The 18305-nt window shown below is 37.9% G+C and overlaps 1 protein-coding gene across 1 annotated transcript in view; it reads right to left on the minus strand.

The window, feature by feature from the left end:
- The window catches only part of LOC128738868 (metabotropic glutamate receptor 8-like), a 29098-nt gene extending 16034 nt beyond the window's left edge, over nucleotides 1-13064 (minus strand). Inside the window, exons 1-5 of the mRNA XM_053834321.1 lie at nucleotides 12318-13064; nucleotides 2874-3044; nucleotides 2674-2818; nucleotides 1288-1539; nucleotides 1043-1217 (exon numbers count right to left, since the gene is read on the minus strand). Of these exons, the coding sequence (XP_053690296.1) occupies nucleotides 1043-1217; nucleotides 1288-1539; nucleotides 2674-2818; nucleotides 2874-3044; nucleotides 12318-13064 (1490 nt within the window). The remainder of the gene's footprint in view (nucleotides 1-1042; nucleotides 1218-1287; nucleotides 1540-2673; nucleotides 2819-2873; nucleotides 3045-12317) is intronic.
- Nucleotides 13065-18305: the final 5241 nt, after the last annotated feature.

The following is an 18305-nucleotide window of genomic DNA, read 5'->3' on the forward strand; positions in this document are numbered from 1 at the left end:
TGTCGAAAAACTGAATGCTGACCGCTGTACTGTACGGCGAATCCGTCTCGGAATGGCTACAAGCGTTACCGAGCAAGTGGGGAGCCTAACAGAAACCTCAAACAATAAACGAAGGCTAGAATCCGGTCTCGTGGGCTGCGCGGCCGGGTGGTGACGAAACGCGATGCATGTGTCTGACTCGTTAATGAATAAGCTTCAGAGAAGGCCGATTCCAGCCAGTGGTTAAATTCTTCATGCTCCGGCTCGCGGTAGGGTTTGTGGCAAATTCGAGATTGGTTTTGGGGATGGGTTCGTGATAAAAGGTCAAGATTTGGCAAGGGATCTGTGTCATTGGCATCCGTGTGAAAATCAGTGTTTCGGGACGGATAAGAATTCAGAGATACACGTGCCTTACCAGGCGGATTTTGCCCTTCATTATATCCCATGATAGGCTACCGCAGTTTCAACATGCATGCTACAATGGACAATGGACTTCAATTCATCTCAAAATAGCTGAGTGCACCAAATTATCCCCGGGTACGTCCAGTATTGAAATACTGGGGGATAATGAAGCGAAAGCTAAAGATGAAGGGAACAGTCACCAGCGACATTGGTCAGATGAGGAGTTCGAGGTGTCGGTTGGCCGGGGCCGTGACTAGAGAGGGTGTGCACCGGCTGACGAGCGGTGTCTGCAGTAGGTTTTTTCATGCAATGTAACATAATTTCCTATGTTTTATCCTTAGGAACTGTTTCGATTAAAACATTAATCAATGCGGGACAATTTCCGGGACGCTTAATAATCCTGGACAAGTCATCCGAATCCGGGATAGTCCCGCATTATCCGGGACGTCTGGTCAGCCTAGCTATGGTGCAGTCAATAAGCTAATGCAACAACGTGTAGTTAAAAACGCCAGAAATGCCAATACCTCAACGGTTGATTTACTGCTTATGTTAATGCTTATTGGTTACCTGGGAATATTACTGTACTCAGTTTTTTATTTGATTAATCTCTGCAAAACTGTGTGCACAGTACTGTCATTGACATATTGTTTAGTTTACTTACTTAATTGCATACCCAAAAGACATTACCGCATCGCTAACGAATTGCAGCTGGTCCTCGAAATCAAGCGAATGTCTTGACAGTTGTTCAGTTGTTGAACATGTTTTGGTATACATTACGTTATATGGTGTTAAAGGTGAGCCAGGATATTTGCATTGAAAATGATCTTCCCAAAATTCTACATCGAATATTACAAATTAATGAGTTTACCTTATGCCATGATATTAAACGCGTTGAATTGATGTTACCTACGAACCAAGGATTTCGGCGATTATTTGCAACAGTAAGGTTGAGAAAATATTCCTCAAACCCGATCACAGAGTTAGCTTGTGGCTGCACGGATAAAGTTCCTTCGACTTCTGCTTCATTTCCATCAGATACTAAATTTCTAGCACTCCACCCATCTGAACCGATCCATGAAAATACTCCAGTGACATTTTGACGCCTCACCGCTCTCATTACTTCGGCCACTTCTTGATCAGATCCAAAGATTATAACACCTGCAAGACGATAACTTAATTGAAAAGTTGAATATTACAAAGGCTTATACTTAAAACTGGTTATGTCCTCAGACATAAGCAGATGAGAAAAGCTCACGAGCCGCTCAAATGAGTCAAGTTGTAGAAATCACAGCGTGCAATTATGGAGCAAACATTTAAATTAGTTTAGAAGTGCAGCACAACTTTTAGGAAATTGCCAGAGCAAAGTCTCATTATTCTGGGTATTCTGGATACTGTAGAATGGAGATGTAATGAGCTTACTGACGCCCTCTTCAGATAGGGATCAGCTCGGCATTCTATTGTCCCCTCCATATCCGCGTAAAAGGCGAATGACAGTCTTGGGAAAAGCTAGAAATGGTATCCCGTTGATATCAAGTGCAGGGCTGCAGACAAGCTAAGCAGTTTATCTCCTCAGACCCTGTAGTAGTTACAAAACTACTCACCTCGTGAATTACCCGGGGCTGATATGAATTATATTGTGTTTCGAATCATTTTGAGTTTGAGCCGTAAGTATCCCTAAGTATTAGATTTTCACAAACAAGCTATTTCGGATTTTAGCACAAACTCACTTCCGTGGCACAATGTCACCCCGGCAGGCGGTATCTTTTAAAAATATAGTTTATATATCCTAATGAACAGTTGCTAAAAGTAGTTTGCTTATTGTAATTATTTCTCGATTGTTACTTAGCAATAAATTGACCGTTAATTAGAAAGTTTGAACAATGTTTTGTGAGCCTAAGATTTTTTTGTTTGATTGCACAAATTTGAAGAGCTTACTTGAAAAGCGTGCATTCGGATTTCAGTAGAATCAAGGCAATTCGGTGCACAATAATTTAAGCATGGATTTGTTCACGAGCCCTTCATAATATCTCCTAAATGCTGATTTCTGCATTAGATAGTTGGGGAGGTTGCAGTGGCAAGTCTATACAGATATTTTAAGTACACTCAAGTCACTTTTTACACGAAGTATACGTTCCGCCTAAAATAACAAAATCCATCGCAAGCCCCTGAGACAAAGGGACTGATGTTTCGTTCTAGGGTTGAAATCAACCACTTTAATTATTGTTATTCCTCCGACGTTTTGTCTGTTAAACTATCGCCCAAAATTAATCAAATGAGTACCGCTGTTCTTACCTTTAGCCCTGGGTTTTGTTAATAATTTTTGTACAATGTTATCATACGCAATTTTTTCAGCTACACCAGAATCTTTCACCAGTTTTTCTTTGATGGCAATACAGATCCCATATTTTGAGAGAAGTTCATCCAATTCTTCGAAAGCCTACAGAAAAAATATTAATATATTGACAGAGCATGTGAAACGTCCCAACATTTACCTTGATACCATAATTACTCTCTTCATAAATAATTGATATATAACTCCATCCTAGCTTTCGCACGATGTCAACTATCGCTTTCACTTGGTAATGGTCTGATGGAATTGTTCGAGAAAAATATTCAAACCTCTGTTTATTGCTCAGCTCAGGACTCGTGGAAAAGTATGATACCTATAAAAAATATTTATACAATGGCTAATTTATTGTGTTTATTTTCGTAATAATGGCAAGTAACAGAACAAATACTTGATGGTAACGGCACATATTTTTCTTTTATAAAAATATTAAATATAAATAACTAAAAAAATTTATTGTAAAATTCTTACTGCATACTTTGTTTTATGTTTTACTAGCTGACCCGACAAACTTCGTATTGCCACAAATTAACCTGTGTTGTACATAAATCATGAATCTCGGATGATCTTTGTCACTATCTCGAGTTTTGCAAGCCCCCCAGTGGGCGGCGCTTCCGACGGCGGGTCACCGGCAACACTCGTGACCGGCTCGTCCTGAATGATCTAGTGTTACTATAGATAGTTTTTGTGGTCTTGTTATTGATTAATGTTTTATGGAAGAGTCTCGAATTTCTCGAGTTGGATTAGTTTTTGAGTTTCGCAAAAATTTCTGCTTTATTTGTATGAGAGTCCATATCCCCCTACCACAGGGGTGAGAGGTCTCTAACTATCATAAAATAGATTCAAGACTCAAAAATCTCCTACATGCTAAATTTGGTTCCATTTGCTTGATTAGTACTCAAATTATAAGGAAATTTGTATTTCATTTGTATGGGAGCCCACCCTCTTAAAAGGGAAAGGGGTCGTAATACACCACAGAAAAAAAATTCTGCCATCTAAAACTCTCACATGCCAAATTTGGTTCCATTTGCTTGATTAGTTCTAAAGTTATGAGCAAATTTGTATTTCGTTTGAATGGGAGCCCCCCCCCCCACCTAAAAAGGTAAGAAGTCCTAATTCATAATGGGAAAAATGGTTGCCTCCAAAAACACCCACATGCCAAATATGGTTCCATTTGCTTGATTAGTTCTCGAATTATGAGGAAATTTGTATTTCATTTGTGTAGAGGCCCCCCCTCTTGAAGTGTGGAAGGATCCTAATTCACCGTAGAAAATATTTTTGCCTCCAAAAACCTCCACATGCCGAATTTGGTTCTATTTGCTTGATTAGTTCTCGAGTTATGGGGAAATTTGTATTTCATTTGTATTGGAGCCCCCCCTCCTAATGTGGGAAGAGGTCCTAATTCATCACAGAAAAAATTCTTGCCTCCAAAAACACCTACACGCCAAATTTGGTTCCATTTGCTGGATTAGTTCTCGAGTTATGAGGAAATTTGTATTTCGTTTGTATAGGACCCCCCCTCCTAAAGTGGAGAGGGGTCCCAATTCATCATTGAAAAAAAAATTGTCTCCAAAAACACACATATGCCAAATTTGGTTCAATTCGCTTGATTAGTTCTCGAGTTATGAGGAAATTTGTATTTCGTTTGTACAGGAGCCCCTCCTCTTAAAGTGGGGAGGGGTCCTAATTCATCATAGAAAATTTTCTTGTTCTCGAAAACCTTCACATGCCAAATTTGGTTGCATTTGCTTGATTAGTTCTCGAGTTATGAGGAAATTTGTATGGAAGCCCCCCCTCTTAAAGGGGAGAGGAGTTATAATTCCTCTTATAAAGAGGGGAGGGGTCTCAATTCACCATAGAATAAATTCTTGTCACCAAAAAAAACACCCACATGCCAAATGTTGTTCTATTTGCTTGATTAGTTCTCGAGTTAGGAGGAAATTTGTATTTCATTTGTACAGGAGCCCCCCCTCTTAGAGTGGGGAGGGGTCCTAATTCACCGTAGAAAATTTTCCTGCCCTCGAAAACCTTCACATGCCAAATTTGGTTCCATTTGCTTGATTAGTTCTCGAGTTATGAGGAAATTTGTATGGAAGCCCCCCCTCTTAAAGGGGAGAGGAGTTACAATTCCCCTTATAAAGAGGGAGGGGTCTCAATTTACCATAGAATAAATTCTTGTCACCGAAAACACCCACATGCCAAATTTGGTTCTATTTGCTTGATTAGTTCTCGAGTTATGAGGAAATTTGTATTTCATTTGTATAGGAGCCCCCCCTCCTAAAGTGGGGAGAGGTTCTTATTCATCATAGAAAAAATTCTTGCCTCCAAAAACACCTACATGCCAAATTTGGTTCCATTTGCTGGATTAGCTCTCGAGTTATAAGGAAATTTGTATTTCGTTTGTATAGGAGCCCCCCCCCACTTAAAGTGGGGAGGGGTCCCAATTCATCATAGAAAAAAATTTTGTCTCCACAAACACACACCTGCCAAATTTGGTTCCATTTGCTTGATTAGTTCTCGAGTTATGAGGAAATTGGTATTTCATTTGTACAGGAGCCCCCCCTCTTAAAGTGAGGAGGGGTCCTAATTCAACATAGAAAATTTTCTTGCCCTCGAAAACTTTCACATGCCAAATTTGGTTCCATTTGCTTGATATGAGGAAATTTGTATGGAAGTCCCCCTTTTAAAGAGGAGAGGAGTTATAATTCCCCTTATAAAGAGGGAAGGGGTCTCAAATTACCCTAGAATAAATTCTTGTCACCGAAAACACCCACATGCCAAATTTGGTTCTATTTGCTTGATTAGTTCTCGAGTTATGCAGAAATTTGTGTTTCATTTGTATGGGAGCCCCCCCTCTTAATGGGGGGAGGGGTCTCTAACCATCACTAAAACCTTTCCTGGCCCCAAAAACCTCTACATGCAAATTTTCACGCCGATTGGTTCAGTAGTTTTTGATTCTATAAGGAACACAGGACAGACAGACAGACAGACAGAAATCCAAGGGGTCGGACACTCAGCACATTGTACCGCGGCACTCCAGAGATATCAAGCGGCACACCTCTAAAGCCTTATAAAAATAACATTTATAGGGCTTTACACACCTCCGGTTCAATTTTACATATGAAATGGGAGCACGGTCAGTTGTCAAAATCATCTCGCACGGTTGCCAGATCTATCAGATTATAACGAATTTAACAAATCTTGCAGTTCGGCACTTTCGGTACAGCATCGGCACAGTTCGGCTCGTTTCAAGTCGCCTAAAATAAAAACGGCTGTGCCGAGTGACCGACCCCTTGCAGAAATCCTTCTTTATAGGTATAGATTATTTATATTCGTATTTAAAAAATGGTACCCAAGAATCACATCGTCCACATAAGGGTTAAAATATTATGTAGTTTGTTTGTGCTGCTAGGATCCCTGAAGTATGCAGTATTTGATATATTTTGCTAAATTTCCTTCTAATGCTAAAAAAAGAATCTCTTCCTGAGGTTATACCGAGGGGCAAGACACTTCTTAATATTATCATATAATAATATATTAGGCCCTGTTAAAGCTCTATAAATGTATAAAAAGATGTAACTTTATAAGGCCTTAGGTTATATTATGGGTGGGAAAGGTCAATATATTAAGGTTGAAAAAATATTTCCATAGGGAAAAGTAATATATTTTCAACAGTGTCTTGCCCCTCGGGTTATACCAGGATCCTGAACGAAAATTTTAACAAAGGAAGCAAAATAAGTTATCTAAAGCTGTGAGCCATTTGGCGAAAGTTTTTGAAATTACATGTGTCAAATTTTTAAATTCTGCTTGTATTTTATTTACCATAGTATTGCAATACTGTGGTAAAGGAGTGATCGATCTTCCTTGGAGTGACGCTCCTCCATTCCATTCAGATTGAGAAAAAAAACTCACCCCGCACGACGATATCAAAATAATTTTTGAGTTCGAATATTTCAACATAACTAAAGTACCACGGAGGAAGTGTGAATACGGGGTAAGTGGGAACGGAGTTCATAACTCTCTTGAACCTCATTTTCTCTAACTGAACTATGCATACATTAAAATTATAGATTATTTAGAATTGCCATTACAAACACCAAAAATGAGCTTTTAATTTGTACTTCACGAATTTGCGTTGTAAGTTGGACGCACCTTTCTATAAAAGAAATTTTGTCCGCAGAAATTCGTAAAAGTACATGTTTTTCTGACAACAGATAAACATAATGAGCGTGTTAACCGGTTACACCTAAAAACTAGTTGTATAATTTGACAAACGGTATTAAATATAAGGGTACTAGCTGACCCGACAAACTTCGTATTGCCACAAATTAACCTGTGTTGTACATAAATCATGAATCTCGGATGATCTTTGTCACTTCTCGAGTTTTGCAAGCCCCCCAGTGGGCGGCGCTTCCGACGGCGGGTCACCGGCAAAACTCGCGACCGGCTTGTCCTGAATGATCTAGTGTTACTATAGATAGTTTTTGTGGTCTTGTTATTGATTAATGTTTTATGGAAGAGTCTCGAATTTCTCGAGTTGGATTAGTTTTTGAGTTTCGCAAAAATTTCTGTTTTAATTGTATGAGAGTCCATATCCCCCTACCACAGGGGTGAGAGGTCTCTAACTATCATAAAATAAATTCAAGACTCAAAAATCTCCTACATGCTAAATTTGGTTCCATTTGCTTGATTAGTGCTCAAATTATAAGGAAATTTGTATTTCATTTGTATAGGAGCCCACCCTCTTAAAAGGGAAAGGGGTCGTAATACACCACAGAAAAAAAATTCTGCCATCTAAAACTCTCACATGCCAAATTTGGTTCCATTTGCTTGATTAGTTCTAAAGTTATGAGCAAATTTGTATTTCGTTTGAATGGGAGCCCCCCCCCCTCCTAAAAAGGTAAGAAGTCCTAATTTATCATGGGAAAAATGGTTGCCTCCAAAAACACCCACATGCCAAATATGGCTCCATTTGCTTGATTAGTTCTCGAATTATGAGGAAATTTGTATTTCATTTGTGTAGAAACCCCCCTCTTGAAGTGTGGAAGGATCCTAATTCACCGTAGAAAATATTTTTGCCTCCAAATACCTCCACATGCCGAATTTGGTTCTATTTGCTTGATTAGTTCTCGAGTTATGGGGAAATTTGTATTTCATTTGTATTGGAGCCCCCCCTCCTAATGTGGGAAGAGGTCCTAATTCATCACAGAAAAAATTCTTGCCTCCAAAAACACCTACACGCCAAATTTGGTTCCAATTGCTGGATTAGTTCTCGAGTTATGAGGAAATTTGTATTTCGTTTGTATAGGACCCCCCCTCCTAAAGTGGGGAGGGGTCCCAATTCATCATTGAAAAAAAAATTGTCTCCAAAAACACACACATGCCAAATTTGGTTCAATTCGCTTGATTAGTTCTCGAGTTATGAGGAAATTTGTATTTCATTTGTACAGGAGCCCCTCCTCTTAAAGTGGGGAGGGGTCCTAATTCACCATAGAATAAATTCTTGTCACCAAAAAAAACACCCACATGCCAAATGTTGTTCTATTTGCTTGATTAGTTCTCGAGTTAGGAGGAAATTTGTATTTCATTTGTACAGTAGCCCCCCCTCTTAGAGTGGGGAGGGGTCGTAATTCACCGTAGAAAATTTTCTTGCCCTCGAAAACCTTCACATGCCAAAGTGGGTTCCATTTGCTTGATTAGTTCTCGAGTTATGAGGAAATTTGTATGGAAGCCCCCCCTCTTAAAGGGGAGAGGAGTTACAATTCCCCTTATAAAGAGGGAGGGGTCTCAATTTACCATAGAATAAATTCTTGTCACCGAAAACACCCACATGCCAAATTTGGTTCTATTTGCTTGATTAGTTCTCGAGTTATGAGGAAATTTGTATTTCATTTGTATAGGAGCCCCCCCTCCTAAAGTGGGGAGAGGTTCTTATTCATCATAGAAAACATTCTTGCCTCCAAAAACACCTACATGCCAAATTTGGTTCCATTTGCTGGATTAGCTCTCGAGTTGTAAGGAAATTTGTATTTCGTTTGTATAGGAGCCCCCCCCCCCTCTTAAAGTGGGGAGGGGTCCCAATTCATCATAGAAAAAAAATTTGTCTTCAAAAACACACACATGCCAAATTTGGTTCCATTTGCTTGATTAGTTCTCGAGTTATGAGGAAATTGGTATTTCATTTGTACAGGAGCCCTCCCTCTTAAAGTGAGGAGGGGTCCTAATTCAACATAGAAAATTTTCTTGCCCTCGAAAACCTTCACATGCCAAATTTGGTTCCATTTGCTTGATTAGTTCTCGAGTTATGAGGAAATTTGTATGGAAACCCCCCCTCTTAAAGGGGAGAGGAGTTATAATTCCCCTTATAAAGAGGGGAGGGGTCTCAAATTACCCTAGAATAAATTCTTGTCACCGAAAACACCCACATGCCAAATTTGGTTCTATTTGCTTGATTAGTTCTCGAGTTATGCAGAAATTTGTGTTTCATTTGTATGGGAGCCCCCCCTCTTAGTGGGGGGAGGGGTCTCTAACCATCACTAAAACCTTTCCTGGCCCCAAAAACCTCTACATGCAAATTTTCACGCCGATTGGTTCAGTAGTTTTTGATTCTATAAGGAACACAGGACAGACAGACAGACAGACAGACAGACAGACAGACAGACAGACAGACAGACAGACAGACAGAAATCCTTCTTTATAGGTATAGAAGATTATAAATAAGGCAAGGCAAGGGGGACCTAATAAAAATAAAGTGTTTCAGAATAAAACTTCCTGTCCTAATACATTTTATAGATATACTACCGAACGTTTTCAGTTTATTTACATAATATTTATATCGGCACAGTTTTAAAATAAAACCAAAAAAGACTAACCAAGAGCATCCAAAAAGAAAGACCACAGAAATTGGCTTATGAGGGAGCAAACAGTTTGGTCATATTCCGGAGATTCATAAACGATGTTAATTGACTCTGAGTAGGCAAAATTGATATAATTAAGCTAATTGCAACTGAAACAATAAAGCTTTATGGTTGGTATAGCGTAACTATTTCTTAAGATCGTTTCACTAGTAGCTCTAACGTATTAGGCATGTAGAACAAACAGATTATAATCGTATTTGCGAGCTATTAAAGAATGGTGATTCATAAATCACGTCTCGCAAGAATTGGATACAGCTACATATTCAGCTATATTTCATTACAATATTGCATTACTGCGTAATTTCTCACAAATTGTGTTTCAGATTCATTATAAAATCGCCCTTTGTGCCTTGATAGTAATCTGATTTTGTTACGGCATTTTTGAATGAACTATTAGTAGAAACATTCTCTCTTTTACTTTTTTCAAGGTTTTAACGTTGCTGTACATTAACATACATAAGTTTCTGTTATTTTATGCTTTTCAATCAAACTTTTCAATCAAACTTGCCCCGATAAATGGGGCAAGTGGGACCTATCGCCATGATTTTGAAAATTCTTCGATCCATTTCATGTGAATCGATAGGCCTTTTTTGTAATTAAACTTTCGGAGTGATACCACTGAAGAGTTTCTGTGTTGCAAGAATTTTAAAATAGTCGAACAAACGGATAAATTAAAAATGCAACAATTAAAATTGATTGAAATTGCAAGAGATGACGTTTCGTTTAAATAAATATGAAGTTACTTAGGGTACTAACATTTATTGAATTTACTGTGGATAGATGTATTTTGAAACACATTCATTCATGTATAGAAAGAATTTTCGAAACTTCAATTTTCTTTTTATTTCCGGTTTGATGTATTTTTTTTATTGCAGCAAATATTCGATTACATAAAATACTTAAGAGTAACTATCCTATATCATATTGTGTGTTCAATCACAAGTGATGACTTTTCAACACTATTAGAATTGCATTATATACTATTATTATGATTTCTTATGATTTGTTACGACAATTAAGATTATTTAACAGTAGGGATTAAAACCTACATGTAAGGGGAAAAAATATAAATCTTAACCTAATATCTAACCTAGCTAACTTATGATCTATAAAGAGACCTAATCATCGCACTAGAAGATTGCAACGATTTTTGTCGGAAATTTGAAATTTGACATAGCTTCTAGGGTTTCAACACCAGTAAGTCTATGTAATTCTACCGGTTTGATGTATTCATATTTGAGTATACACACGGAAAACTTCATACCAACTTTGAAAACTCAAAACTATGTTTCCAAAGTCAGCAAGCAAAGTTTTTCGGAAAACCGGTCCATAAATTTTAACACAATCTAGTTAAGAACATTTTTAGTAATTGCCGTAAACGCGCCTGATTTTTAATTCTGCGCATGCATAAATCGCAAACGTTGCGTTTTCTCGTTGAGTATTTCTTATCCAAAAGTGCCTGCGAGTTCTAAAATAAAACTTGGGGTGTTTTGGGACATTCGTATTTTTTATTTACAAATTAGAAAAAGATTTGATGGTAAAAGATTGAAAAAAAAAACTGATAACATGATGCGATTGTGCATCTAAAGCCAGTGGTATAATTTTCTCACACGTGCGGTCTCATTTCAACGAATACACTGCCATGAGCATCTTTTTCGGACTTCCTATTGGTACCCTGCGATTAGTTTTTGCGAGTGTGTATTTAGCTATCAGTCACAGTCGTCGCTCTCGCTCATCATTGCAACCCGAACAGTTGATACCGAACATTCACGAGGGCCCCCGCGTGTGTTACTGAGGGTGTAAGATAAAGAAGATAAAGAGTATGACGAAGTCTGTAGCCATACATTCTACTCACGCTTGCTGGCTGTTGACAGCTCACGAGCTGTTGATTTCGAAATCGAAATCAACAGCTCGTGAGCGGTCTGCGCAGAACGACGCTACAAGTCTGTGTGCTCGCGAGTGTGTCGGTAGCAGAAAGTATGCGCACAGCACCAGCGGTTATTTGTCATACGCTTGCGTCAGTGGAGTAAGCTTTCGATGCTATGCTTCTCACACTCGCTCACGTACGGGTAGGCACCTTTTACTTCTCCATCGATTTGCAACATTGTCCAAAACTATGAAAAAATATATATATGGACATAACTCTACATCAACTTGGTTTAAAAAAAACGGTAAAACGATTTTGTTTTTGAAAATCTGAATGAATGGACTGGACGAGCGTCACTACAAGAGGAGTTAACCCGTATAAAGCCTTCAAAAATTGAATGTGAAGTCAGTCGGAATAAGCAATTATACCAAATTTAATTATTCTTTCGTTACTCGCGTCAACTTCGATTTATAGGCATGCTAAAACCTAATAGAATTCACTCGAATACTAATGCCACTTGGTGGAAAACTTATGAAACTTTTTCCACCGTTTGAAAGACCTTGGTCTGCGGATCAACTTTGCTGAAAACAGTAATTTTCTTTATTGCTGGAATCCCGAGGTATACCGAGATAAAGTTAACGGTTTACAGGCTTATACATAATACAACAGCGCGAGTAACGGAGGGTTCAAATCGCATCGGGAATGGTCGAATACGGGAAGTTCAAATACTAATTATTACCAAAACTATAAGATCTATAAGATTAAATACTATTCATTATTCACATTAATATATTTATATGCCTACCTGCGGAATCCTGAAAAGTCGTAGAAGATTTGCGACTTGAATAGATGTAACGGAAGAAGCTGCACCGACGACACCCGATATTACTTTCTTTTTGTGACCTTTGCTACAATTATTGTAGTCTGTCGCGTCATCAATATTACTAATTGATCCTTTTATAAAATCAACGGCCATTTCAAGACCGTAAGTATCTTTATCACAATCGTCCAAAATGTGCGCTCCAATTGTTACATTAGGGACAAGATTATCCATATTGATTTTGTCTAACGTGTATAGCATTGTTTCTAATGCTTGTATGCCACCTTGGGGCATAATAGGTCCACATGTAACAGAATCTTCTCTAGAATGCACCATCATAAGTCCTCCTAGAATAAGATCACCTTCTACGGTCGCTTCCCTTTTGACTGGCCAATGAATGGCATGCGATGATTTGGTGTTATTACGTTCCTCTTTTATTACACTATGACGTACAAGGTACCTGTTTTTGTATAATTGTTGATATCCATGCCTTTTGCGCTTTAAAGTGAATTTATTTTGGCACAAAACTTTAGTAAAGTGTCTGCTGCTTCTGTTGCTATTTCTCTCGATAAATTTTATTTCATTTCCACAATTGTCCACGCTATAATAGTGATAATTTTGATGGTTCCTAATAATCTCGTGGTGTAATAAGTCGCGCCTTTCGGAGTGAGCTGCTACATTTACCAAACAAAAAACGAATTCAACGTTGAAGATCAGTATCAATTGCTTCATTGTATGCTTTTTTGTAAATGTTCAGCTCAGCATCGTTGCAGTGAAATTAATTCTGTAAAGGAATAAAAACAGTTTTACTTTTTTTTACAGACGATTTATTTTAAAGTACAAACTAGACTATAACAAATTAGTTTTGATATACGATTTTTTTAAAAATAATAACCTCATTTCTAAATACGCCCTATTGAGTTACTCTTGACGAAAAAAATATGTTTCATGCAAAATGAATCGTTGCGTGGTATCCAACACATCAGCACAATATCATTCCAACAAAAATAGTCGAGAAAAATCGTTTTGCTAGTTGAGCTGGATTTGCTCTATGGTATCCAAAACGTGTAGTTAAGGTAACGCAACCAGTACGTGGGTGGGTAGCTGATATCGGCAATACAACATAATGCGGTATTGATTCGAACAAGTAAGGTTGAACTAGAAAACTTTGTTAAAACAAGATTTGAAACTAAACATGTGATTTGGCACCTTATAATATAGGATATCTTTCGATTCGATCAAGTTATAATTTATTAACAAGAGAGACTGCAAAAGTTCTCTATAGCATAGACTTATTTAATATAGACCGCAGAAACACATATCCTGTTGAGCATCTTTATAGCTACATTTACTTGATATTTGAATCACACGGAGATGATGTAATATGTGGTCCAAGAAAATACTTGTTTCATGAGCCCATTCATCCTCCAGAGATATCCAGTTTTTTTGTTAGGGGGACTTAGACTAGATATCCAGTTATTCCAGCCTTGGCAACAACCACCAACAAAGCCCAGAGAACTTTTGAGCGTACGCAGAGTGTCTATTCAGTTTCGAAAAAAGAATTCCCTGAATTTTACAGTTTTTTTTTTCAGAATTGGAAGAAAAACTACAAGCTATACAGCCCTAAGGGTTGTACGAATTGTATTGAATATGATTATGCGTAGCTTGACATGTTTCAATAATCTAACTTTCACTCGCTTGTGACCTTTAAAAGGCCCATTGGTTACAAATAACATTAAAGCCAGAGCACGTTCATCGCAAATATGACGTGCCATTCGAATGTCCTTCTGTTTTTACATGAATGGCAACAGGCACGTAAGTTAACGGCGTCCATTCACTCTCTTTTGCTCCGAGAAGCATTTACTAGTTTGCTAGTAGAATAGAATAGAACTAGTAGAATAGAATAGAAAATATGGCACATGCGCAAAAATTTCTGTTTTATTTTTATGAGAGACCTTTTTTTTGTCGGAAGATTTGACCACTGCGACCTTTATTTTGATCTATTGTGGTATACTTCTTCTTTTGTCTAGGTATTAGTTGCCGACATAACACTATTGATGGAAGTGATTGTCATTGTCAATTCATACTTCTTCTCTCAGTCCGGCATTGAACTTCTTATGAAGTTTATTACCTGATTGGGATTTGCAGACCAGACTTCGAAAGGCTCCATTGTTCCTTTACCGAAGATTCTTAGTCTGCGAAGAATTTGTGCACTGTACTGGCAGAGCAGATGTTCTGTGGTTTCGCTTTCGAATTCGCAGAGTTGGCAAGTATCATTGTCCAACCTACCAATCGTTTTGAGATGACGTTTGCTCGGACCGGTAAATAGTCCTATTATTATGCTTAGTCCGGTTTTCTTCAAATGAAGCAATGATAGGCTTTTTTTACGGTCTGGCTGTATAAAGCGCTTAGACAGTCTTAGTCCTGTAAAGGATTTCCAATTTTCCTCTATTGTTTTGTGTTCCCATGCCCGAAGTTCGGATTTAAGCGCGCTTGGTGACACACCACAGAACGGTTCTGGGCCGATAAAGTCCGTAGATGAACCCTGCCTCGCTAAAGTATCGGCTTTTTCATTTCCTTCCACTCCGCAATGACCGGGAACCCAGTAAAGGTTTACTTGATTCTTTTCCGTCAGTTGCGTCAGTGAGAGGATACGCTCCCATACTAGCTTTGAATTACAAGTACAAACTTTAAGTGCTTTAAGCGCTGCTTGGCTGTCAGAAACAATACATATGTTAGCATATCTATAGTTTCTAACCAGGCAGACACGTGTATATTCGTAGATTGCATATATTCCAGCCTGGAATGCTGTGAGCCAGTGTTCCATTGGTATTGAAATATTTATTCCTGGGCCTGTGAGAGCTATTCATTTTTGACCCATCTGTATAGAAAACGACAGGGCCCTGGCGGATACTCGGGCCTCCTTGTTCCCAAGTATCCCGTCCGGTTTCTATTATTTTGAATGAGAGTCCTTATTCTCCTACCACAGGGATGAGGGGACTCAAACCATCATAAAATAAATTGATGCTTCCATAAACCCCCACATGCAGAATTTGGACATTTGCTTGATTAGTTCTCGAGTTATGAGGAAATTTGCATTTCATTTGTATGGGATCCACCCTTCTTAAAGAAGGCAAAGATCCTAATTCACCATAGAAAATATTCCTGCCTCCAAAACCCCCCACATGCCAAATTTGGTTCCATTTGCTTAATTAATTCTCGAGTTATGAGAAAATTTGTGTTTCATTTGTTAAGGACCCCCCCCCCCTCTTAGAAGGGGAAGAGGTCTCAGTACACCATTGAAAAAATTCTTACCTCCACAAACCCCCACATGCCAAATTTGGTCCCATTTGATTGATTAGTTCTCGAGTTATAAGGAAATTTGTATATTATTTGTATGAGAGCTCCCCCCCCCCCCCTAAAGAAGGGAAGGATCTCAATTCACCATAGAAAAAATTCTTGCCTTCTGAAACCCCCACATGCCAAATTTGGTTCCATTTGCTTGATTAGTTCTAGATTTATGAAGAAATTCGTATTTCATTTGCATGGGAGCCCCTCCTTTTAGAAGGGGAAGGGGTCTCAGTACACCATAAAAAAAAATCCCGCCTTCTAAAACTCCCACATGCCAAATTCGGTTCCATTTGCTTGATTAGTTCTCGAGTTTTTAGGAAATTTGTGTTTCATTTGTATGGGAGCACTCTTACGCCGTCCATAAAATTGCTCCCTCGCCGCTCCATAAAATTGCTGATCATTTTATCTTACTAACGACACATAAATTGTTCAGTTTCGTTCAGTAGTTTAGTAGTTATTACCATTTGAAATCTTTCATTCCAACGTTACGCTTCTATTTTCGTTTTCACAAAGTGCTACTCAGTCCCAGATAGTAGACAAAGACGTAGTCCTACGTCAAAAACCCAGGTTACTCACACGATGTTTAAACTATGTTATTTATCAACCGCTCACCTGGGTGACTGTACAAACTACAAATTAAATGGGGAGGTGTTAGATGAGGTGAGGGTGACTGCCAGAATAGGGCGCGTGACAGAAGTCAGATGAGTGAGGTGATTGTGAGAATAGGGCCCATTGTCGAACTACAGCCCGGACTCGATTATCCGGGTGTTGATTTTTATTTTCAGCCCGGATAATCGAACCACCCGGATAATCGAATCATTATTTTTGGACCATCTTTTTTTTGGCATGTCAAGTTTTTTGACTTTTAGGTATCATGAATGTTTTATTTATTATTGTTCTATCTTCCCAAGAGTCAGAAAATTCCTTTCTTACGATTTTTTCCACTAATGATTTTTTTTGGTACAGAATTATGCTGTGTGTGTTATGATTTTCAATATTTAAGCACAATATCGACCTGAAAAGAAATGGGCAAAAAGATAGGCCAAGAAATGCTAAAGAAAATATTTTCCGTTTGCGATTTCTTTACCAGTATGCACCTCACAAGAAATATTGTTTCACTTTCAGATAGCGCAGTTTTACATGGAAAAAATGACAGATAATTGCTTGCCTTGCAGTTGTCAAAATTCCTTCGGTAAATAGCAGAATTTTTTCTTGAGCTATTTTCTTTTCAGCTGGATACTAGGCTTTAGGTGTTATAAATGATTTTTTTTATTATTGATCAATCTCCCCTAAAGTCATAAGACACCTTTTTTGCAATCTTTTTTATTAATGATTACGATAATGATGATGATGATGATCATGATGATGATGATGATGATGATCATGATGATGATGATGATGATGATTTTTAAGTAAAAAAATTGATTTCATTATCACAGGATTTATTTTTGTTTTGTTCGCCGATAAAAGGGATATAAGAAAGGAATTTTGTAGCTTTAGGGAGGTGAATCAATACTTGTCAAGTATGAATCATCATGTAGCATGAAAACTATAGCATTAAGGTTTAAAATAAATCATCGAAAAAAAAATAAAAAAAAATGAAAAAGTTAAATTAATTATTAGAAGCACTTATGGAACCTCAATGGACGTTTCTCTATTCCATACGAAGAACTGCTGGTGAGATTGTTCTATTTTTACACATATATGCCACATTTCATCTTAATATCATATTATTAATAGTATTATTATTGATATCATAAATGTGGAAGGCTGGATGATGGAGTGGATTGCCAACCTGAATTCTTAAGGTCTTAAGTAAATATGGCACTTCTCAATTCAAAACAAACAAATCATCACGTGGGTTACAGTTGGTACAGCAAAATTGATTATTACATGGAAGGATCCTAATGCTGGAAGGCGACTCTTATAACCCCGGAATGCGCACAAGTGCCTCTGCTTGTGGGTCCACCCAATCCCTTTTGGCCCTTCTGTAACTGCATTAGTGTGAAATTCATGTGATAATCAAATTTGGATCTACTGTAATTCTACCTACATACATTGGCAAGTCCTTGAAATGATGGTGGCTATCCCCTACTACTACTACTACATTGTCGAACTATATGGTAATCGACGAAACAGACACCATTTATGCTCTTGGTTTTCTGGTGGTCAACAGAACCATGCCTCTTACCGTCAATTCCTCCAAATCCATTCCAAATTGTTGGAGATTGTTTATATTTTGATCCTCTTCCATAGTTTTTTTCAAGTAGATAAAGTTAATGAATCTATGATTTCTTTAAAACTTCTGACAAGCAACTTGTTATCAATCAATTCCAAAGCTAGGCATATAGGTAAGCTGGAAAACTGCAATTCTACGAACTTATAATTCTACGTTTTATAGTTATTGTCGTGTATCATAATTGAACTACTGTTAACGATAAATTTGGATTTATTTTTGATTCAGCTTCTAGAGTCATATCAATCAAAGATGTATTTGTGAGATTATAGAGATTCAGAGGATTTTCTAAAACTCCAACTAAACAAGAAATAATTACGTATCCAGTTAGACGTAGACAAAAATGTGGGCTTATAATTGACATAACCGCTTGTAAACGGTTTTGA

Source organism: Sabethes cyaneus, chromosome 2 (assembly GCF_943734655.1).
Source record: "Sabethes cyaneus chromosome 2, idSabCyanKW18_F2, whole genome shotgun sequence".
Lineage (NCBI taxonomy): Eukaryota > Metazoa > Arthropoda > Insecta > Diptera > Culicidae > Sabethes > Sabethes cyaneus.